Source organism: Rhineura floridana, chromosome 9 (assembly GCF_030035675.1).
Source record: "Rhineura floridana isolate rRhiFlo1 chromosome 9, rRhiFlo1.hap2, whole genome shotgun sequence".
NCBI lineage: Eukaryota > Metazoa > Chordata > Lepidosauria > Squamata > Rhineuridae > Rhineura > Rhineura floridana.
Window position 1 is genome coordinate 29,188,725 of NC_084488.1, and position 23,853 is coordinate 29,212,577.

At 40.8% G+C, this 23,853-nt stretch overlaps 1 protein-coding gene across 2 annotated transcripts in view; it reads right to left on the reverse strand.

Annotated features, from left to right (window-relative positions):
* The window catches only part of NFXL1 (nuclear transcription factor, X-box binding like 1), a 100,237-nt gene that overhangs the window by 26,694 nt on the left and 49,690 nt on the right, over positions 1-23,853 (reverse strand). For both annotated transcript variants that reach the window (XM_061584023.1, XM_061584022.1), the window contains 4 exons: positions 16,284-16,424; positions 11,883-12,049; positions 9,305-9,374; positions 2,862-2,966 (listed from right to left, as the gene is read on the reverse strand). In XM_061584023.1, the coding sequence (XP_061440007.1) occupies positions 2,862-2,966; positions 9,305-9,374; positions 11,883-12,049; positions 16,284-16,424 (483 nt within the window). The remainder of the gene's footprint in view (positions 1-2,861; positions 2,967-9,304; positions 9,375-11,882; positions 12,050-16,283; positions 16,425-23,853) is intronic.

Below are 23,853 nucleotides of genomic sequence, written 5' to 3' on the forward strand. Positions count from 1 at the left end.
GCAGCTAGATTGGCGGGAACTAGAGAGAGGGTCTTCTCAGTGGCGGCCCCCACCCTCTGGAACTCCCTCCCACAAGATCTTCGGCACGTCTCTTCCCTGAATATGTTCCGCAAGGCCTTAAAGACCTGGCTTTTCCAACAGGCTTTTGGGACTTCTGGGGAGGTTTAATGTCCTTATGATTTAAATACTGCCTACCATATATTGTTTGTTAGCATAATTTATACTGTTACACTGTATTTTTGTATTCTATTTTGTTGTAATTTATTGTATGTACGTCGCCTAGAGTGGCCACTGGCCAGATAGGCGACACATAAATTAAATTTTATTATTATTATTATTATTGAGTTCAGTGGGATTTATTCCTCTGCAATCATGCTTAGGATAGGTGAAAATGACCACAGGGGATGGGGGGGAAGCGGAGGAAGGGGATGTGAGCAGGCAGGAGGAGGAGGGGAGGAGGAAGGGAGAGGAAAGGAGGGGAAAGGCAGGTCTGATCATCTGCATGCTTATTGAGTTCAATGGGATTTACTCCCATGCAATCATGGTTAGGATAGGTAAAACTGACCAGTGGAGGAGGAGGGGGAGGGGAGAGGAAAGGAGGAGGGGAGGGGAGAGGAAAGGAGGAGGGGAGGGGAGAGGAAAGGAGGAAGGTAGGGGAGAGGAAAGGAGGAAGGTAGGGGAGAGGAAAGGAGGAAGGTAGGGGAGAGGAAAGGGAAAGGAGGGGATTGGAAGGGGAGGGGTGAAGGAAGGGAGAGGAAAGGGGCAAAAGGGAGGTGATCAGAGGGAGGGGGAGTGCAGGTCTGATCATTTGCATGCTTATTGAGTTCAATGGGATATACTGCCCTGCAATCATGCATACGACAGGTAAAACTGACCATGGGGAGGGGGAGGGTAAGGAGGAGGAGGGGGAAGGAAGGGATTGGAAGGGAATGGGGAAGGGGAGGGTCAAGGGAAGAGGGAGCTAAGGGACAAGAGGGAGGGGATAGGGAGGAGGGTAGGTTTGATCATTTAGGGATTTACTCCTGTGCAATCATGCTTAGGATAGGTAGAACTGACTTGGGAGAGGGGCAGGGAGGGGAGGAGATTGGGTGGGTGGGCACTGGGCTGACGGGAAGCCCCTTTCTTTCCAAAAGTGAAACATTGTGAACAGTATCATTGTTTTTCAGCATTTCCCTCACCTTTGTATTCTACAGCAGGCCCATGTCTTCCACCCAAATTTAAACCAAAGTTGTCCCTGGCCACATCCACATCAGACCTTTATTTCATTTTAGATAGTCATAGCTTCTCCCCAAGAATCCTGGGAAGTGTAGTTAGTGAAGGGTGCTGAGAGTTGCTAGTCACAGAGCTTCAATCAGAGTGGCTGACTGTTAAACCCCTCTGGCCACTGGAGTTCTGTCAGGGGAATAGGAGTCTCCTCTCAGCACCCTTCACAAACGACACTTCCAGGATTCTTTGGGTGAAGCCATGACTGTCTGAAGTGAAATAAATGTCTGGTGTGGGTGTGGCCCCCTGATTAGGCATGCCCAGCAGCTGTGAGTCTGGCTTTTAGAACACTGACAGTTGGTTCTTACTGAGCATGCCCAGGCTTATCATTCACTCCAATGATACATTTCTTAAATTAATTAAAAATCGGTCAGGCATTTTTTTTAACTTTTAAACTGCAGAAGATGAAGGTCAGAGTTTGGGGCAAGGTCAGTAATAGCATTACAGGTACTCTGTGAGCATTTTTATTTAATTTCAACAAATTATGAGAACTGTGACAGAAAAAAGTCAAACAGGGGTCTGTCTGGCTCTTTTCTCTCTTTATTTATTAATTATTTGATTTATATCCCACCCTTCCTCCCAGCAGGAGCCCAGGGCAGCAAACAGCACTAAAACACTTTAAAACATCATAAAAACAGACTTTAAAATATATTAAAACATCTTTAAAAACATTTTTTTAAAAGCTGTGAAGACATCTTAAAAAAAAGTTTAAATTTTTTTTTAAAAAAAACATCTTAAAAAGCAATTCCAGCACAGACACATCAAATCCAAGCTACACAGGAAGTGGATTAGACTGTGAAAGGCCAACCCTAAATTGTGTTTGCATTTTTACAAATTTGTAGGGCAGTACAGAATCTCAAAGAGAAGGTCCGGTCTCCTGCTCCCCTGGTGCATTCAATATAGCTGCCCAATTTCCCTGCTTTTAAAAGTTTGATAGAAATATCTGTTGGCTATAGGTATGTTCTTAAACTGCAAGGTTTTTTGCTTATTAGTGAATTAATTACAAATGTACATAGTGTTCTCTGACGTCACTGACTGTTGCTGCTGGGCCTGGGCAAGCTACAGGATAGACTAGGAAACAGAAATTAAAGGGAAAGGGAAAACAGCTGCTCTTTAGGACCGAGCGATGTCTGCATCCTGCTGCTAAAACAAATGACCTGTCAATCACAGCTCTGACTTCACTCACTGGCTAAAAACACTGAAAAGGCAGGAAACGCAAGGCTGGCTCATCTGTCTGCATGTTTTGTTTCCTAACTTCCTTAACAGAAGACCAATTTACTTTTTTTAAAAAAATTAAAGTTCAGAGTATGGACCCTTTTGCAGGCAGGACCCTGGTGCAATTGCTCCCAATGATAATCTGACCTTACTGGAAATGAAATTTTCACTCTGCTGTTTAACTGATGTTCAATATGTTTTATTTATTCATTTTAATTGGTTGATTGTATATTGTTTTGAATTAATATGCACTGCAAAACCACTCTGGGACAATAATATGAAGAGTGATATAAAAATACCTTAATAAACTAATGGAATAAATATATTAACATAAACCTTTTAATAGAAAACTAGAGTTTGCAAAAGTACACCATGAACTTTACCTTTTTGAGTCTCTTGCAAGGACATCGGACTTTAACCTTCTGATTGCAATTCTGAGGACAGTCAGAGGAATGGCAGATCTCTTTGCATCGATGACCACAGGGCAGCTACAGCATGGGACGGAGAGAAGAAGTATTAGTCTGAAATGGAGCATTAATCCTCCTATGTACCAATGTGGCACAAAAGTCTGCCAGATAAATGCTTTGTTTCCATTGACTTGCATTTGTTCTTTATAAACATGTATTCATTTCTTATTTATTATGCTTTATCTATTATGACCGCTGTGTAGAAAGAATGTGGTCGCTCAAATGTCTCAAATGTGTACTGGATTCTACCAATATAGATAAGCACCCCAATTCTGCCCCCACCTCAAACATGCCTACCCCATATTGTAAACTTTGTTTCTTAAATCATTTTCATTCAAAAAGTTCTTCAGCAACTGTGCAACTCTATCCAGCCCACCTTTTTTTATTAATTGCAAAAGCACTATTGCCTCTACCATTTTAGTGCTTGCCTTGAAGAACATGAAAGGACGTGGCAGTACAGCATGCTGAGGAACACACAGCATGCTGAGGAACACACAGTAAAAAGAAGCAAGAGCAAAGGTTCCTGATCTGCATTCTACAAGTTGCAGCCATAAATCAAATGCAAATCCAACTAATGCAGAATGTCATTTCATGTTGCAAAAAGTGGAAGGCTGTTCTGACACACTTTCCAGTCCATTTATATTCAACACACTTCATTTACACCAAGATACCCTACCATGAAATTTGAGATATAACAGTACCAATTATCTGAATTATGCAAAGCATAGAGCAGGCTTTCTTTCTTACAGTAAAGAAATTGGGAAGACAACATGGCCAGGGCTGGCCTTAGGTGTGGGCAAGCTGGGTGGTAGCCTGGAGAGTGAAGCTATGCTGAGGAGCTGTGTTTTTTGAATGTGCTGTCCCCAGTGAGCTAGAGTGGCCAAAAATAAGTGCCTGTAACCTTTTTTTCTCCAAGGTTCTACAGATTTTGTTAGTACTTCCTACAAAAATGATCATCCTTCAGTTAGCTTTAAAGTGTATCTCTTTTTCAATTTCCAAGGAGCTGCAGGTGAGAATTCTCACATGTAATCCGCGCATGCAATAATTCTTGCATGTGGCCCCCAGCTTTGTGCACACATGCATGGGCCCTTGTAGGGGGCAGCAGCAGGGCCCACAGTATCACATCTGTAGCAGGTGGCCCTGCAAAGCTGTCCGTGGGGGGGTGGCAAAGGCACTCCTCGCCCAGGGTGCTATTCTAGGGTCATCCTTGGATATCATCCATATAGCCTAAGTCATCCTCACAAAAGACCCACTGAAATTACTAGACATAATTGCCCTAAACAGTATCCAACGAAGTGGCTTCTGCTAGCAGAAGGATTTCCACTTGCTCAGCGGAACTTCTCTGTCTTCTCTCCCTGTGAACCCCTTCCCCAAAACTGCTCTGGTGAGTTAGGGGGAAACCCACAACAGATTTAGGAGGTGGGAGAGGAGAGGAAGGAGAAGTTCCCTTGTTCAACCAAAAGACCTTTCGCTAGCAGAAGCACTTATTTGGATACCACCCATTCATTTTAGTGGGTCTAGTAAGAGGATGACTTAGGCTGCAATCCAATACATATCTACTCAGAAATAAGCTCCATTGGGTTCAACTGGACTTACTTCCAGGTGTATGTATTGGATTGCCTTAGTTGGACATGGAGCACTATAAACAAGGCCATATTTGTTTTCAAATGTAACATATATATTGGCTTTCCCCCCAGATTTCATTAACTTCTAAACCCTAATTCAGGCATCTGGAATTAAAGTTGGGGAGGGCTATGCATGCAAACCCTGCCCACAGTGTCCCCATATACACTGGCTCCACTTCAGAACTTCCTACATTAAGTGAGAAGATCTAAAGGAGGATTCTAACATGTTTTAAGCCCAAACACGTTTGCCCCAAACACTTGAATATGGCTTTTCTGTAGAATCCCAATAATATCATTATTTTTTTAAAAAATCAAAGTAACAAGTTTTGCTGTACATATCTCTGACATAAACATCAAGAAATATTACTGTAAACACTTTCACACTACTTTTTAAAAGTGTCTTGTAAAAAACAGAAGGAAGTACCTAAGCTTTGTATCGGATTTCATGATTTATAGAGATGCTTTTTGTTTCGAGTATGCTCAGGAAAAATATTACCTGGAGATCCTAATTTCTAACGTGAATTTTCTTCTGCAGACTGCTATTAGGGAAAAAATGGCACAGGGGCCATAATTATTTTAATATTTAGGATACCTGTTTTCCACATTTCCAGTTGCTAGTAAATTGAATTTTATGTTAATAAATCAAGATGACTGCAGCATTATACAGTACATAATATTTTACAGATAACCAGATGGGAGTAAACGAGTACTTTCAAGATCAAATTTATGTTTAAGTATCAACATCTGCACATTTCTTCACCAAGTTTTCAATACACTGATCTTCACCCCTGAAAGAACTTAGGATCCAAATTCTAGGGGCAGGAAGCCTATAGAAACCTAGTTTTCAGCACTACCCTAGCAGAAAAGCTGGGGGGAGCACAGTTAACCAGGCTAAACTCCAATTTTGGAGAAGGGATAAAAAGGAAACTCCACCAATACTAACAGTGAGAGAGTCAGCTCAGTTTTTAAAAGGGGAGGCCTAGCCTTTCTTGAACACATGTACACCTAACAAGCTGTTTTCCTACGTTTAAAAAGATTAGGCTGTTCTGGGTGGGGAAAAAACTCACTTGGAAGTTTCAGCCTCCTGTTTAGATTAAAAGAATCTAAAAGCTAATCTAGTTTGTCCAGGCTAGAGTGCAAGGCACCATCTAAAACTACAGGGAAATTTACACTGATAAAAGTTGTTGTCAGCAAATAAAATAAAGTAAAAGCTATTTAGCGTTCCTTTGTGTCTTTACTAGAACTTTTTAAACAGGCCTCTCTTTCAGGAAGGAAGGCTGAGTTAACCTCCAAGGATTTAATCCCCAGTTGGCAGTTTTGAGCCATCAGCCTCACCTAATCCACTACCTTTGTAGTTTGTTGCACTCCCCAACCCAAGGGGCTAAACTGACGATGAACAAGGATTTCAGCCACACACCCTGAACTCATTGGCTGGCAGCAGTAGCTGGGAGAAACCAGCCACCCATATAAACTTAGAACACCCTAGCAAGGGAGCCTGTTCCATGAGCTACAGGAAGCCCCCAGCTGACAAAGCATTGAATCTCCAGCTGACAAAGAGTCAAGGTGAGTTAAGCAGCCGAGCGAGTTCAGTAGCAGGGCAAGAAGGCCATGGCACTACACTCTACTCGTCTGTCCCTTAGCCTAAATAAAACCTTAGCATTCAATAAATTAACTTAAATAACTCAAAACACTATGCAGGTAGGAAGCCAGGAGGGGTGTGGGGGCTTTCTAGTCTTTTGCACTGTCTGTAACATGTGTGACTATCTTACTATCTACCTATTGTGGGTGTGCCCTCAGTGCAATGAGTTTGTTTTCCTGAGGCCAAGGTGGCTGACCTGGAGAAGCTGAAAGAGACACAGAGCTTTAGGGATGAGGCCTTAAGGGGCATTATAGGTGTGTCCCACTCCAAGGTGATAGCTCTCCTGAAATCATGGAGAATGAGGGCCTCGGGGAAGGAGAGCATCTCTAAGAAAGAGGGAAAGGATCACTTAGAAGGGACCCATTCCTTGGGGGACAAGCAGCTATCCTCTTGCGCTGAGGATACTTCTCCGGGAGGTAGAGGAATCCTCGTAGTGAGTGATTTGATCATTAGGAACATAGGTAGTGGGGTGTATGATAGGCGTGCAGACCACAGGTTTATTTGCCTGCCTAGTGCAAAGGTTGCAGATATCGCCAGTTGTTTAGATAGCTTGGTAGATAGTGCTGGGGAGGAGTAAGTGGTCGTGGTGAACGTTGGCACCAGTGGGATGGGGAAATGCAGCCATGAGGTGCTGGAAGCAAAAGTTAGGTTGCTAGGTAGGATGATGAAATTCAGGACTTCCAAGGTGGCTTTCTCTGAAATGCTCAGGGCCAGGGAGAGAGGCACAGCTTTGTAGTCTCAATGTGTGGATGAGATTCTGGTGTTGGGAGGAGGGGTTTGTTTTGTTAGGCACTGGGGAACATTTTGGGACAACCTGGGCCTGTACAAAACGGATGGGCTCCACCTGAACCAGAATGGAATCAGACTGCTGTCACTAAAAAGGTGGCAGAGCAGCTTTCAAACTGATTAAGGGGGGAAAACCAAAAGGAGCTAAGGGGGGTCCGGTTCAGAATAAATCTCCCCCTGGGATAAAGACAACAAAAATATGAAAATTTAAATGGGGCAGAACTAGGCATTGTGAGGGTAGGGGCACAGGATAGCAATTCAGAAAGGCAAAATTACCACAGGCCAAACCACAAGCAAGACACTTTCAATGTATATAAGCGTCTATAAGCTAATGCTAAAAGCCTCTAAACCAAGATGGAAGAACTGGAGTGCTTGGTCTTAGAAGACAACATTGATATAGTGAGCATAACGGAATGGTGGAACGGAAAAAAACAGTGGGACAGTTAACCCTGGGAATAAGCTATATCGGAAGGACATATTGGAGGTGATGTTCTATATGTGAAAGAGGACATTGAATTCAGCAAGCTAAAAACTCACAAAGAATCAGACTCCTCCACAGAATCACTGTGGATAGTGATACTGCACCCAACAGTAACTTAGTACCGGGGACATTCTATCATCCCTCCAATCAAAATGCTCAGAGAGATCTTGAGTTGAGTAATGAAATCAAGGAAGTATCCAAACTAGGAAATGTTGTAGTAATGGGTTTCAACTACCCTGACATAGATTAGCTTGAGAAGACTGAGGAGAGATACGATAACACTCTTCAAGTACTTGAAAGGTTGTCACACAGAGGAGGGCCAGGATTTCTTCTCAGTTGTCCCAGAGTGCAGGACACGGAATAATGGGCTCAAGTTACTGGAAGCCAGATTTTGACTGAATATCAGAAAAAACTGCCAACTCTTTGGAGCAGTACAACAGAACCAATACTGCAGGTTCTCTTGCATTATTTCGCTCCATCCATTCTTCCTTCAGTTTTAACAACATGCCCAGCCCCTGCTGATGAGAAGTATCCCTGCAGCATGATGCTGCCACCACCATACTTCACTGCAGGGATGGTATGTCTTGAGGCATGGGCAGTGTTAGGTTTCCGCCACACATAGCGCTGTGAGTTTTGGCCAAAAAACTCTATCTTGGTCTCATCTGATCACACAAAACCTCTTCCCACATTGCAACTGAGGCACTCTCATGCTTTCTGGCAAACTCCAGATGTACTTTCAGATGATACTTTTTGAGTAAAGGTTTCTTTGTTGCCACCCTCCCATACAGGCCAGTGTTATGCAGAGCTCTTGATATGGTTGACTAGTGCACCATTATTCCACTCCCAGCCACTGAACTCTGTAGCTCCTGCAAAGTGATTGTTGGCCTCTCTGTGGCTTCTCTCACAAGTTTCCTTGTTTGAGCGCTAAGTTTTGAGTTTTGTTCGAGTGCGGAGTTTTGAGTTTTGTGATTCAACTTCCACTTCCTGATTATTGATCCAATTGTGCTCACTGGGATATCCAAACATTTGGATATTAGTTTCTACCCTTTTCCTAATCTATGCATTTGTATTACATTATCTCTCACTTCTGTAGAATGCTCTTTGGTCGTCATTTTCTTTCAGATCAACAGCCTGACCAATGATCCTTCAACAATGGGGTTTTTATCCTGACAATGTGACAGCAACTTTAGTGGTTCATGGGTGGAGGCCAATGGTAAGGTAATTGTGTCCTCGATAGGGCAATTTCTTTCATCTGTGTAAACTGGGAGCTTCCACAGCACAGGGGCTGAATACTTATGCAAGCAACATGTTTCAGTTTTTTCTGTTTCTTACAAACATTTCCCAACATAAAACCAATGTCACCTTACAATAATCAATTTTGAGTTTCAGTGTTTTGTCATTCAGTAATATGAGAGCATTGGTCAGGGGTCTGAGTACTTTTTCAGGCACTGTATATCCAAATTACCAAATATTATCCTAGTTACGGCGTAAGGGAAAATTAGTTACCGTTTTTAATTTTTCTTTTTAAATTAATTTTTATTCACCCTGTTTTATACATATACGAGAAGATATTTATTTTATTTTTCTCTATTCTTCCCTACCAGCTTCTAGGACTAAAAAAGGGGGGGAAATTACCCCCATCACCAGAGTCTTGCACAGTGAAATCTTACAAATGTGAATACACCTTTAAGTACCTCATGTTATTTTGGCATCTGCTCTGCCAATGTTTAGCAAGTTACAAAACAAACTAAATTTTAAGAAGTGGAAAATAGATTACTTTAATACCCATAAATATTCCCCAAATATGTCAGTTCCATATATAGCTTACCTCTTTTGGACACTGATTTTTGCAGGAACTCAGCTCATCTTTTTTCTTTAAATCAGCACATGTGATTTTTCTAAAGAAACAATAATTAAATTGCGAAAGAAAAAATTTTTTGAAAAGAAAATACCCAGCAACTTAAGTTACTCAGGGATTTTGGCCATACTGCTTACAAATCCTGACATGAACCCACCCGTACACTACGCTCAACATCTAAGGTCCTCGTCCGGGTGCCTACTCCGAGGGAAGCTCAGAGGATGGTGTGATGTCCCTATATATAGATATTACTGTAAATATGGTAAGTGCAGGTTTATTAAAGTAAATGTGGTAAGTAGAGTGAGAGAGAGGGGGAAGTACATGGGCTAGAATGCTGGAGAATGCTGTATGATGATTGGCTGAGCGTTTGAGTGGCTGAAGGTATAAATGAGAGGATGACAGTTGAGAGAGGATGGTTGGTTGAGGAGGAGTGGGTTGTGGGTTGGATTGTATTAGGCTGGTATTGAGGCAGATTATATATGACTAGAAACATAAAGAGTAACACAATATATGAAACCATACGCTTGTTAAATATACCTTAAGTAATCTTGTTATTTCCTGGTGTTTATAAATAAATATTTTCTTGGTTTACCAAAAGCCTGATCCTTGGCTGGGGCTTTCATAGACCAGAAGGGTGGGCAGGGTATTTACCAAGGTGGAGAAACAGTATCAAATGGTGGCAGCAGTGAAGAGATAGTGTATCATCAAGTATCCAGGGCAACCCAGGGCTGTATGCTTTATTGGCACAAAAATACAGGGGGGTTGTGGCCTGCAAGTGCACCCAGACACAAAGTAACAATAAGCCAGAACGAGACTAAGGCAAAGTCCCCAGGCAATATTGTGAAATAGGGAGTGGCTGGTGGTGCTGCCTAGCAGTGGGATCTTGCGAGATCTGTGCTAGAGCCGGTGAGAGAACAAATAAAAACCAGGATCCTGACTGGAGGGACCTGACAGGTGGTGGCAGCAGGTGGGATCCTGACAGATGGCAACAAGGAAGAAGGCCTTCTCAGTGGTGGCCTCCAAATTATGGAATGATCTCCCTGATGAGATGCGCCTGGCACCAACACTGTTATCTTTTCAGTGCCAAGACTTTCCTCTTCTCCTAGGCATTTTAGCGTGTGTTTTTAAATTGTTTTTAATTTTTTTAATTGTGTTTTTAAATTGTTTTTTGTGTTTTAAAATTTGTATATTTGTTTTTATTGTTTTTAATTGCTGTAAACCACCCAGAGAGCTTTGGCTATGGGGAGGTATATAAATATAATAAATAAATGATGTGTGTGAAAACGCACACCCTGTCCAATAAAGGCAACACATCATGCATCTGACAAAGTGGGCTCTAGCAAGCAAAATATCAAGTCATAATAGATTTGTTAGTAATTAAAATACCATAGAACTCTTGGTTGCTTTCATCTTAGCTAAGTTGCTCATTAAGCAGTAGTATTTTGTTCTAGAAGTTTGCACTGTATTGAGTAAATGTTTTAGCACAACACTGATGCTTGCTATTATGGCTCTTGCTGCTGTGGTGGCAGCTGAACAGTGCTCATTAGCAGCCCAAAGTTTACTAAATTATTTTTTCTAAAGAAGAAACTGCCTTGCATAACTCATAAGCTACACTGCAGGTTGTGCAAATTAACTATATAACATATAGCATTTAAAAGTACAGTATGGGCAGGTAGTAGGGGGAGGTACAAAACATGCTCATATTTCTCCACCCCCACTCCAACAAAGCTCTTGTTTTTCCTATTGGGGCTCTGAAAGGAGAAGTATCCTCCAGTGGAGTAACACAGTTCAAAAGAAGTAGTTTTAGCATGGTAGTGAAAACAGTCAAGAGGAAGGTTTTAGCTCAAACATCTGTGCTTTACCACCAGTGTCTAGTTTGGCCATGAGTTATGTAAAAAAAACAGAAAACAGAAACAGGCAGAGAAAAGGTCTGAAAAAGGATGAGAGTACTAAACCAAGACAGACCAAGTGATATAGCCCAACATCATATGGGACCATGCCACAAGAAGAGGGCAGGCAGCAATGATAAACCAAGCACAGAAATACACTTTGCACACATGTATGAGCAAACATGCAAGTTCTTGGAGATCAGGTTGTGGCTGCTTTGCTTCTCCTCCTCCGGTCATACTGTAGCTGAGCTAAACCATGGTTTGCCTTAGCATGTTGACTGAGCCCAGGCTCATGGTTTAACTCTCTCCAGGCAAACCACAACTGTAACTAAGGTTTTTCCTATGGTTGTAACTGCACAGAGTCTAGATGTAGTGAGGCAGTCAGTAAGTCCTGCCTGCCAGCCCTGACTGGACCTAAGGATATGGGAATGTTATGTATACTGACCCTTATTTTAACACACTATACTACTTGTGGACATTAGGCAGACATAGCTGCCGCAAAATCAGAGCTCCTGTTTGAACAGGCTTCTTGCTGCATTCATGTCCAACACTACAGAAGAATGGGGAAGGTTTTACCCCTCCCCTCTATGTAACAGCATACACACATAGTAATATTCTATATTTTCAAAGATGAATCAGAGTCTCCTTTAATTACATACATGCATTCAATATACAGGCTTGTGAGTTTGCAGTGACACTTCATACGTATCATTTGGGCACATGGTGGGCAATCTCCAGGGTGGCAGGGCCGAGAGCATGAATGAGGGCATCCAGGTGGTCGTGGCTTGGAACATTCTTCTTCACACTGAGAACATTCTTGACCTGCCTAGTAACAAGAAAAAGGCAGACCAATGGCATAATTTGCTCTTTGGACAATTTATTAGTTCAACAACCTGTTGTTTTTTTAAAAAATCAGTACTTTGATCTTTCAAAGCAGTACACTCCTAATAATATTGGCTTGGATCCAGAGTTTGTGTGGTTAAAGCCACTCAGAAATTGAACTTTTCTAACCCTCCCTCCCCCCTGGAGTTGCCCCAAAAGCCTCTCCTGAGGTAGGCTGGAGCAGGAGCCCATTATGTGAGCCACTGAATCAAGGCCAAGCCACTAAAAAAATCACATCCTTTCCTTATTAAATTCACATGGAAAAAAGTCCTAATGATATTAAGACATTCTCTCTGACACACCTCTGCCTGTATTTTTCCAGTGAAAGGAATTTTAGAGTTTTGGCCTTAGCATTACTCTCCCAACAATATTGCATCATAGTGACATAATACTTGCATTTAACATCTTTATTTTTTAACTATGAAAATCCTGTAACAGTCCTACTTGGTTATTCAAAACTTCTGGTAGACATAAGACTCTATCACCAATAATCATAACAAGCTTCGGTGGTTAAGCGCCCATCAGCTTGAAAGCAAAACAAAGCATCCTAAAATAAGATAGTGGTTTCCATATAGTTGGGTGATTTCCTAGATGCACTGAAATATATTGTTTGTAAAATAAAACATAAAAAACAAACACGAAATGTGGCCCAACAAAGACCCCCGATCTTCCAGGACTAGCATTTCTCACGGTTTGGATATATTGCCCCAAGTTTTGCATCAAGAATCCTTTTTGCACCAGACACCTGTGGTCAAACGTAGTCTGAGCTTAGGCACATGGAACTCACCTTTGTTCTTTTAGCCAGCCACCAAACTCCCTGGGGCAGGAAACTAAAATTCAGAGCTTGGAAAAGTTACTTTTTTGAACTACAACTCCCATCAGCCCCAGCCAGCATGGCCACTAGATTGGGCTGATGGGAGTTGTAGTTCAAAAAAGTAACTTTTCCAAGCTCTGCTAAAATTAAACTATTCTACCTCCTTTTATTTAGTGTATGCACTTTTTATAGAGAGCCAGTGTGGTGTAGTGGTTAAGGTGTTGGGACTATGACCTGGGAGACCAGGGTTCGAATCACCACAGCCATGAAGTGCACTGGATGACCTTGGGCCAGTCATTGCCTCTCAGCCTCATGAAAACCCTATTCATAGGGTCGCCATAAGTCAGAATCGACTTGAAGGCAGTACAATTACATTTTATTGCACTTTTTGTTGTGAAAAACTCCTGCATCTTGCTACTAGATCTTAAGTTCCCCTTCAGGTAACCCATTCTCTAAGGAAGCAATACCTTTAGGAACATTCCCCCAAGCAGCCACAGTGCTCAATCTCTGTGGGATTTCTCCTAGGACAGACTGGTCCAATCCTAGCTAGCTCACTGCCCTATCTCCTTGCCTCCTCTCCATTAGGAGGTAATTAAATATTGCAACATTCTGTTCCACTTGTTATTCACAGGCAGCTGAACTACTTTGCACCAAATTACAAAAGGGAAATTAGAACAAAAGGAGGGTTAAGGTGGAGACTAAGCAAAGAAAGTTTAATGTCACCAAATGCCAATCTTGCAAAGGTTAAAATGAACAAAATTGTTACACAATTGTGACTATGGCATTTGATCACAAAGCAAGCACTTTTATTGCTTTTCACCTGCAGAGTACTGACAGACATTAATTTGAGACTCAAATGAGTCACTGTTCAAATATATATTGGATGCAAGAAGTACACACTCAAAGACAACTATCCCAGAATGCCTTGTTTTTAGCTTCTGTCAAAAAGTATATAGTATTAAGAATGACAGCACAACTATTTTTAAACACCTTCTTCAGCAATATGAACTTCTGATTTTTGTACTTTTAATGTCTTCTAATAACCTTTTGAGATGAGAATCTGTTCTACAAATAGCTAAAAGGCTTGTCAGAGTAATGATTATACATATTCCACCACAGATAAGAGGCCAATCTTTAAAGGTTAAATATCTTTATTTGTATCCACTGTAGCTAGGTTTAAAATTATTTCAATGGGGCAATTTACTTAAGAGATTCTAGCCTCCCTTAGTACACTGTCCAGGAAACAAATGGTTCAAATTAAAAAAAACAAACTCGTTAAGGAATGACGACACACACACATAATGAAAGTGCTTGCTGGCCCCATTTTATGGCCTGAACACAATTCTTAAGAATTTCACACAGTAATATTAAGAGCTGGTTTTGAGTTTAATAAAACATTAATTTTGCTCAGAACAAACTCTGAAGCAGATAAATATGAAATGAAACCAGATTATCATAATACTTAAATCATCGACATGAAAAGCATAGGGAGGCACCTGCTATCATGCATTTTTCTCCAGAATCTTCCTATTCTAAGGCAGTATATAAGGCTGTCACATTATTCTTTTTTAAAATTTACATGAACATGTACAACACGACAAAATGAATATCAAATACAGACTTGAATGAGAGATCATGTAACAAACGTGAAAGGAGTTGTAGCCTAAGAGACATAGATGGTAAATTAAATAGTTACTTTAAAAAAAATCTGGGAAGTATGCCTTTCCAAACCTTTTTGTGTTTTAAAAAAAGTCTGTGATTTTGTCATTTTAAAAACTATTCAATCACCTAAATTCTCCCAGTATTTCGGCCAACAGAAGCAGCATATTTCCAGCCAATTTCCTATGTCTCCTCACTACACTAGTTTATGCAATATCACAGCAAGATTATAGGTTAACTTATTGTTACATTATTCCCGCCTTTCCTCCAAGGAGATCAAGATGGTGTACATTATTCTTCCCCTTCCCACGTTATCCTCACAACAACCCTGCAAGATAGGGTAGGTTGAAAGACAGTGATGGGCCTGGTCGTATGTCATGGTAAGCCAAGCTATGGCTTACTGGGACCCTGTGAATGTGTAGGCTCCTGAAGGGGAGCTCCCAGCCACTTTCCTCATCTCTGCTCTTTTTTACTCCTGTACCATGCTGCGCTATGCCAAGGTTTGTCATAGTGTGCTATCCAAATCCAGTCTCATGGTTAAGCTCTCTTCTTGCTAACCACAAGCTGTAGCCAAAAATTGCTTTATTAGAAAAAACAAAAATGCAGATGTGAAAAGGTGGAGATGAGACATATGATTCTGAGAATATATGATATGCTTTTTTCAACTATGTGAATAGAGGAGGCATCAGCTGGAGAGTGCCAAAGACTCATGGATAACTATGGAACATATTTCCAAAACTAGACTTGACAGTTATAAAAAGAAAAATGGGTATCAGAAACTTGGAAAATTGTACTGTATAGTTTTTTGTTTTGATATTTGTTTTGTTTCTGACAGAAATTAAATAATAACAGAATGTCATACCTATTTATTGTTATAATGACTAAAACAAAAAAAGGCTTATATGGACAACACACACCCCAACTTCACAAATACACTGGTGGGGTCTGAGCTGGTGGTTACTAGATAAGAATCATGGAGGATAACAGTAGTAATGGCTACTAGCCATAATGGCTATGCTCTGCCTCCACCGTCAGAGGCAGTATGCTTCTGAATACCAATTGCTGGAAACTGCAGGGGTGGGGGGAGGTACTCTTGACTCAGGTCCTGGGTGTGATCTTCCCATGGACATTGGTTGGCCACTGTGAGAACAGGACGCTGGAGTAGTAGGGCCACTGGCCTGCTCCAGCAGACGCTTCTCATGTTCTTGAGAAGGAGGTTTTATGGGTTGTGGTAGACACCTGACATCCCTTCAGGTCACAAATTTAAACCCACGAGAACATGCATGTTTAAACTGAAATTTTATACATAAAAAGAAAAGGCGAGGCAATAATGGTATAAGAAATAATTGTCAAGCAGTTTAAGTTAAAGGGGCTACTGCTTTTACCCCTGCTCCGCTTTACATAGATTGTGCTTGGCATTATCAACTGAAGACACAAATGCAAGCTCACACCATTAAAATTCCAACGAAGAACTTTCATGAAGAGCAGAAAGCATGCAAGACTTACATATTATTTCTGGATAATTTAAAACAACATGAGACTCCAAACTGTATGTTTAAAACACACATCCCTTGCCATTTAATGTGGACAATCAAACCAAGCTCAACAAGAAACCAAACGCAATAAAAGGGCCTGAGCTGGTCGTATTTTGTAGCTCCTGAAAGCAAGGTGTTTCTCCTGTGCTTGCAAGAAAGGTTAAGCTTACCTTCTGGATATCGTTGTCACTATCTGTTCCAGTAACTTTATGACATTCTTTCATGCATGTATGATTCTGGCAGTCGAGCAGTCTTCCACAAAGCCTCTTACAGGAAAAGGGACCCACAGCATGACATTGCAATGGACGCACCTGAAAGATTGAAAGGGAGCTGCTTGAGCACCACTATGACTACTTCCAATATTTAAAGTTTCCATAAAATAAGAATTTAAAACATTAAAATTAATCCTGTATACTTAGGCATAGCTCTATAACAATTTTGCTTTTAGATAAGTATCCGAATAACAGAAAATTCAGATAGGCTATTCAGAATTAATTCTCTCTTTGCCAAAATCATCAGTTACAACTCAAATTTAATTTTGTACCTTCTAACCAACCATCAGATCATGCAGTTCTTCATGCTGTCCAGTTCTTAGGTTATCACAAGATCATTTAATACAGAATCAATAGAAAAATGTGATATGAGCAAACACACCAATTAGCTGACCATGACTAAATTCCAACTAAGGACTCAAAATACACATTCCTCTTTACTAATTTAAAATGTGAATGCCTCATCTTTTGACCACCCAAGATCCACAAAGAACCTGAGAACACTTAAAAAAAACCTGAACAGCCACAGCACAATCCTACACTTGTCTGCTAAGCCCATAGAGTTCAGTGGGACATACTCTCAGATAAATGTGTACCCGATTGCAGCCTCATAAATCCAATAGATAATACACCATTCATCAATCTGGTTTGTCATGGTACAACTGAAATTTGCTAGTGTGGGGTGATTCGCTATATTTATAGGCAGTTAAGTCCAATCAGAATTAAGAAAAACCTCAAGATGCACATATTTGAGTATTCATTGCATTTTTATCAGCTACATATATTCTAAAAATTCAGACAAAAACATCTCACAATTTACTTTTTATTTATTAATGCACTTACACCTTGCCTTTCCTCCAAGGAGCTCAAGGCAGCCTACACACACACCCCATACCACTTCTTAGGTAGGTAGTGACTGGTCCAACCCAGTGGGCTTCATGGGGTTTTGAACCTGGATTTCTTTGGCCCCAGTCTTATACCCTAACTAGCCATTACACCATTCTTGCTTTCCAATTAACACCCACTTCAGCAGTCAACGGGCATAGTATTTTTTAATCTTTCTATACGGTGGGGTCCTGGCAGATTATCATATTGAGGAACTGAGAAAAAAAGAATTAATGTTTCAATGCACACATCGCACCAGCAGCACAAAGTGCAAGTGTGGTTTTTGAGAGCAAAAACAACAGATAGGCTGAGGGGGATTCAAAAGGCCACTACTTTATTGATTACGGCTCAGAGTTTTGCAGAGTATAAGGCAAAGATCCAACCATCAGCAGTTTGCATGCTGGCCACTTGCCAGGACAATGCTTAGGAGAGTGGCACGTTTAATGACTCTACCCAACCAGCTGGACTAGAGCCAATAAGCAACACCCCAAATCTCTTAAGAGATCTACCTGTGAGGATCAGGGTCCCATCCCCATTTACTCCCAATACGGATCCAGACCAATCCCTTCTCTACCAGAATATAGTTGTGAGTCGTGGCAAGTTTACAATCACAAAAACCATCAACTAACAGCACTGCTGTGTAGATCCAATCACAACTCCAGGAAAAATTCCATCTGAATCCCATTAACCAGCAGCTAGCCTCTGTTCATAGTAAACGGGGGTGGTGGTTATATACCACTAAATTTATATACCACAAGGTTTATATACTGCTAAATCTAAGTGGTTTACATAAAATGGTAGAAAGCACAAAAAACAGCAATAAAAACATCTTAAAACTGTAGACATTATTAAAATGTGGGCAAAATCAACAGATTTTAAAACAAATAACACATAACAAAATTACATGTCTGGGTAGGCCAAAAACAAAAGCTTTTAGCAGGTATCAAATACAATACAATAAAGGTGTCTGCCTAAAATCAACAGGCAGGGAGTTCCAGATAGCAGGTGGTGCCACCCTAAGAGACTGATTCCTTGCAAGTTCAGAACAAACATTATGAGGCACTTGTAAAAGTGCCAGTTCTGTGGATTGAAGTGGTAAAGTGGGCACATATGGAGTTAAGGCGATCCTTCAAGTAAACTGGTCCCAAGTTGCTCAGGGATTTACTAATAGGAACACCTTGATTTTCGCCTGGTCACAAATTGGCAGCCACTACAGATCTTTGAGCAGAGGTGTAATACATCACTAAGGTCTCACTCCTGTCAGAAATCATGCACTAACTGTAGCTTCTGGACCAAGCACAAGGAAAGCCCCATCAAGTGTGTTCAGTGTTGAAGTTACCAATGCCTGTTATGCACTGCCCAAAGCAACACAGAAGCCTGGAATTTATACCCTAGGAGTGGACCAGAAGGAGAATGTTGTCTCTCCAGTCCCACCTGCAAGAGGCCACAAGATTGGCTTCTGGTACAAGTTTGACTATAGCCATTACATCAGGCTGCAACAGAGGAGGAAAAAAGAAAGGATGCTGGGTTACTCCATCAGGGCAGCTGAGAGGCCAGCAATGTTTGGTGCCTCTTCTCCTGGAGCTTTTCCACCACAGCTAGTCATTAGAAGAACTTGCACAAATAACTTGTACCCAAGTTCACTTATTTCCTCTTCCTTCCAGTCATGTCTTTTTAGACAACAAGCCTGAGGGCAAGGATGGTTTTTTTAAAGTGCTCTTTATGCTGTCCTGGGAGCCTCTTTTGGCTGAAGAACAGGATAAAAATTCTTCAAATATACAGACAGAATGCCCGGGTAATAGGCTGCTGGCCATGTAAGGAAAACAGTCTCCCCACCCCATTTGCTCCCTCCTTCCTCCCCCCATGCAATGACAGAAAACAGGCCTCCTTCCCGCCTGCAACTACTGGTATATGGAACCTACATAAAATATTTACGGATAAGCAATGCAAGGGAAGATAAGAAGAAGAGAAAATCTTCAGCTTATTTCTTTAGCCCTACAGTGCCATAGGACAAGAGGCTAAATCCCCTCTGTGCATACCTGGAGAGACATGGTAGAGAGTAATATTGGGTTTGCTCCCATAATGTTCCAGGAATATAGGAAAACCTCTATACGTGCTTTCATTTTAGAGCACGTTTACACAACTTGCATGTTAAGAAACATGTTGAAAAGCAGAAACACATGGGTAGAAATTTAACAACAGCTCCTGGAACAACGGGTAAGAAAGCACAAAGAGGCATCAATCAAGTTAGTTCAGGAATGTGTAACCCAGCCTTCCACAATGTGGTGCCCTTCAGATGCTGTTGGATTACAATTCCCATCATTCCTGACCATTAGACATGCTGTCTGTGGTGGATGGAAGGGTACGAGGTTAGGGAAGGAGCTACACACAACTCTCCTGCTTAAAACTGTAAGTTGTGACTAGATGGCTGGGTGACTACAGTATTCTGCTTCTGTCACAAACTGCTTTTTAGTCAGAGAATTGGGTACAGTTACATCCCCAGGAGCAAGACCAGCATTAACACAAGCAATTGGGCTGTGTAATACATTTCTGCTCTTAGTTTCCAACACCAAATCCATTTCCATGCCTGAAAGAACAGCATTTAAGGAATGCTTTGAAGTTTCAGTATCTTCTGCTTAACTACATTTCCCCCCCAAAATGATTACTTCTACTCAAAATAAACATATTCACAAATCCAAAACATCAAGGTAACTTACGGAACTTTCACCTCAATAAGAGGTGAAAGAGATTAAGCAAGCAACGTTTCCAAAATATTACCAATGGAGAAGATTAAACATGTTTTTCCTCAGTATACAGATGGCAGAAAACAGTTGAGATAAATAAATACCTCCTCCAATATAAAATGATATGCTCCTTGTTCAGCTAACGTTATGCTTGTTATTAGCCAATGACACTGCCAGTGGAAAGTGAAGACAAAATCAAGTCAGAAAACTTTGGAATTTATATCAAAATAAAGCAAATCAGAAAATATATTTAAAATGTTATAACAAACTTTTTTTAAAAAAAAAGACATTCAGGTTTACCAAGACACAGATTAGTGTTTAGTTTCCTTAAGAAGAATCTTGAAACACTAGGTGGACCACTACTTCAAGTGTGAAATATCTATCTTCCTGATAAGAGGAATGGGTAGCTATCAGTCCAAGATTCAATTCAACAATTTAACCCTAGAAGGTAGGAATTAAAAACTGGTACAAAACAGTGGTTGGGGATAAGATGGTCACAGAAATGGCTGAGAGTCTGTGAGAATAGTGATAGCTACCACTTAATGATCGCTATGCGGTCCCAAGGTCTATATTCCCGTCTAGGCAATCTTCCAGGGGCCACATGCCAATGGTTGGTATGGCTAGAGGCAAAAGCGGGCAGAGCAATACATGTGAATTTTACCTTTGTACAGTAGGTTAGTGTTTTCACACCCGCACATGCCTTTCTGTCCTCCAACCAGGCAACCAAGGAGGATTATCAAAGTTCAAGGACATATTCATAGGAACACAAGAAGCTGCCTTGTACTGCGTAAGACCCACTGGTCTATCTAGCTCAGTACTGTCTACACTGGCTTGGCAGCAGCTCTCCATGGTTTTAGCCAGGGAGTCACCCCTAGCCCTATCTGGAGATGGAACCCAGGACCTTCTCCATGCAAGGCAGATGCTCTACCATTGAACTACAGCCCTTTCCAGCTAAGGAGTGTGCAAAGCAGGGCAGGTAAGGGATATGGCTCAAGAGGGTGTGAGCCTACGGAGAATGCTAAGGGCTGCCCTTGGCCCCGGGTCTAAAGTTTCTTCCTGGCATAATGCTTAGTAATGCAACATCTCATTGCAAGTTTTCCTGCACCCTTTCCATGCTATTTGTAAAGTCAGTGAAACTCACAAAACAATCAACACATCACACATTAAATATTAACAATTACCACCAGGAGAAGGTTACTGCTTTTGGCGGCAGCCACCCATTGGCTGCAACAACATACTGGTGTCAACATACTGGAACATGGTCAGAAGTTTAAATTAAAACATCACTCAGAATAGCTTTGCAGCTAAAGAACAAAAGTCTGGCTCTATGTAAGCAGCAGCAGGATAGCAAGAATAATTCCATTATGATGAGAAAGCAATATCAGAAATGACCTCTAATGAAATGCTTAGAGCCAGACTCTGAAATTTGCTGTGCCAGCAAATTGTTCTGAAGATATGGAATTAATGGCATTTTGGGATGATATTCCAGTGCAAGCGTTAAGGAATGGAGAATACATTAAGGAAACTAGAAAGCATGTTACTGAAATATAACATGAAAACCTTTTTTGTCATTTGCAATGGAGAAGTGCAGCTACACTTGTGGCACCTACAAAAACAGTAAGACAATCTAAAAAGCAGAGAGTAAGGGACGGAGACCCACATACGTGGGTGGGAATGAAAACAGAAATGCCTGGGCAAAAAGAAAGAGTTCCAAGCATTGTTTAAACACTGGGAGAGAAACAGCCATATAAATGCTGACTGTGAGAAAGTATGTTCTATAAAAAAGGCAAAGCGTAAGTCTAGGGACACAGACAGGCCCTCTGTTTAAATCAGGTATGGGGAAAACCTTTGACCCTCCAGATGTTGCTGAACTACAATTCCCATCATCCCTGGCCTTTGGTCATGCTTGCTGGGGTTGATATGTGTTGTTCAGCGACATCTGGAGGACCAAAGGTTCTTCACACCTGGTTTAGATCAATGGTATCCAACGTGTTGTAGTCCACAGCATTTGGTGGACAACTCCCACTACCTCTACCTATTGGTCATGCTGGCTCTGGCTGATAGGAACTGGAATCCAACATCTGGAGGGCACCATGTTTGCTATCCCTAGATTAAATAATAGTAATGTGCCAAAAGTACAGAGCAGGGGAATTAACACGCAAGGGAACATAGCTCCTTGAAAAACATGAACACACTGAAGAAAAAGAAAACCAAAAACCAATGTGGGAGAGGCAGAAATAAAAGGCAACATGCCAAAATGATGAACAGAACAAACAAGGTGAGTAGAACAGATAATGTAAGAGGATGGTGATGAGAAATCAAAAGATCAAGAAGAAGCATGTTGCTATTATCAAGACAATGACAGATTGTTAATTTTAAGTCTTAATAGTATAGACAAATAAGCAGGGCAAATAAGAAGTAAAGACAAATAAGCTGCAGTCAAGATGGCAGTGAAAAGTTATAAGGATCACACACTTGCAGAGAAGGATCATAACAGAACTAAAAGACAAAATAATATAAGGAGGATTGAATACAGATGTAACAATTTAGAATTACTTGGCTCTAGTTACAATTTAGCCATAATCCACCATGCAGAATCAGAATCAAATAGTTTCAAGATGGTGCAAACTTAACCTCTATTTCCCAGAATCTCTTAGATATATCTAAGATATTTACACTAGAATAACCAACACAGAGATGAGTCAACCATAGCTACGTATTTAATGTTAAACCTTTTCAAAAACATTGTAACTGCCAATACTAACTGCACCGCATGCTACCTCTTGTTTTTGTTTGTATGCTTGCGTAACATAAAATTAATTAGAAAAAGAGCATGACATTTGTTACAGAACTCTGGAATGAAAATAAAGGGCCACACTCTGTGTAAAGTAATGTAAACTACAGTGAACAAGCAAGTAGTCTGAGGCTATCTGGCTAAGAAATATGCAATTCATTTTTTCCATAGAACAATTTTTTAAATATATATATTCACACAAACACTTTTAAAAAAGATAAACTTAGACAACCAGTTTCCAATCATCAAACCACCAAAAGTTGACATGCACATTATGCTACATCTATGAGAAATTAGCTCTCTAACCAAATCAAAGTTAAAAGCAATCAGCAGAAGAGCACAGCACCCTCTCATTTATGATTTGGTAATTTCATTACTGTCCTATAATCTGAATATTAAAATTAGCATGCTTCCTTTAAATTCCTAGAAATCTGAAAATGAGCATTCCATAAACCAGCATCCTAGATGGCGGAATTTATACAAAAAAATTAAAATTAATCAGAAGCATTGACACAACATTAGAATCTGTTAGTAATTTTAAGGTGATCCATAAAGAATCATAATTATATAATATGCATTAAATTATATTAAATACATTGAATCAAATGTCAGTATTTGTGGCATTCATACAAAGTCACTGTTGGTATAGTTAAAATTATATCAAGATAGCTTGCCTTAGGTGAAGCATATAGGCTCTTTGGTAGGAGGAAAACAGGAATAAGTCACCTGCATGTTTCATCTGAGGATGGAGATAGATTTGGGTAACAGCTGAGTATCATACTCTCAAATATGGATGACTGACCATTCTATGTTCCTTCTTCCCAACATCTATAAGTGCACCCCCAAACCAGCTTACCACCTAACTGAACCTCATTTGACTGTCTGCTATCTCCTCCCACAGTCCAAGTGTTTTATCAGACTCCATCAACAGCCAATGTTTTCCTTCTTTCTCTCGCTCCGTTTACCATGTAGCCTGATAAAGAGTTCTGGAGAAGTCGGTGCACACTATCATCTGCCTACCACAGATTTTGACATCTCTTTCATG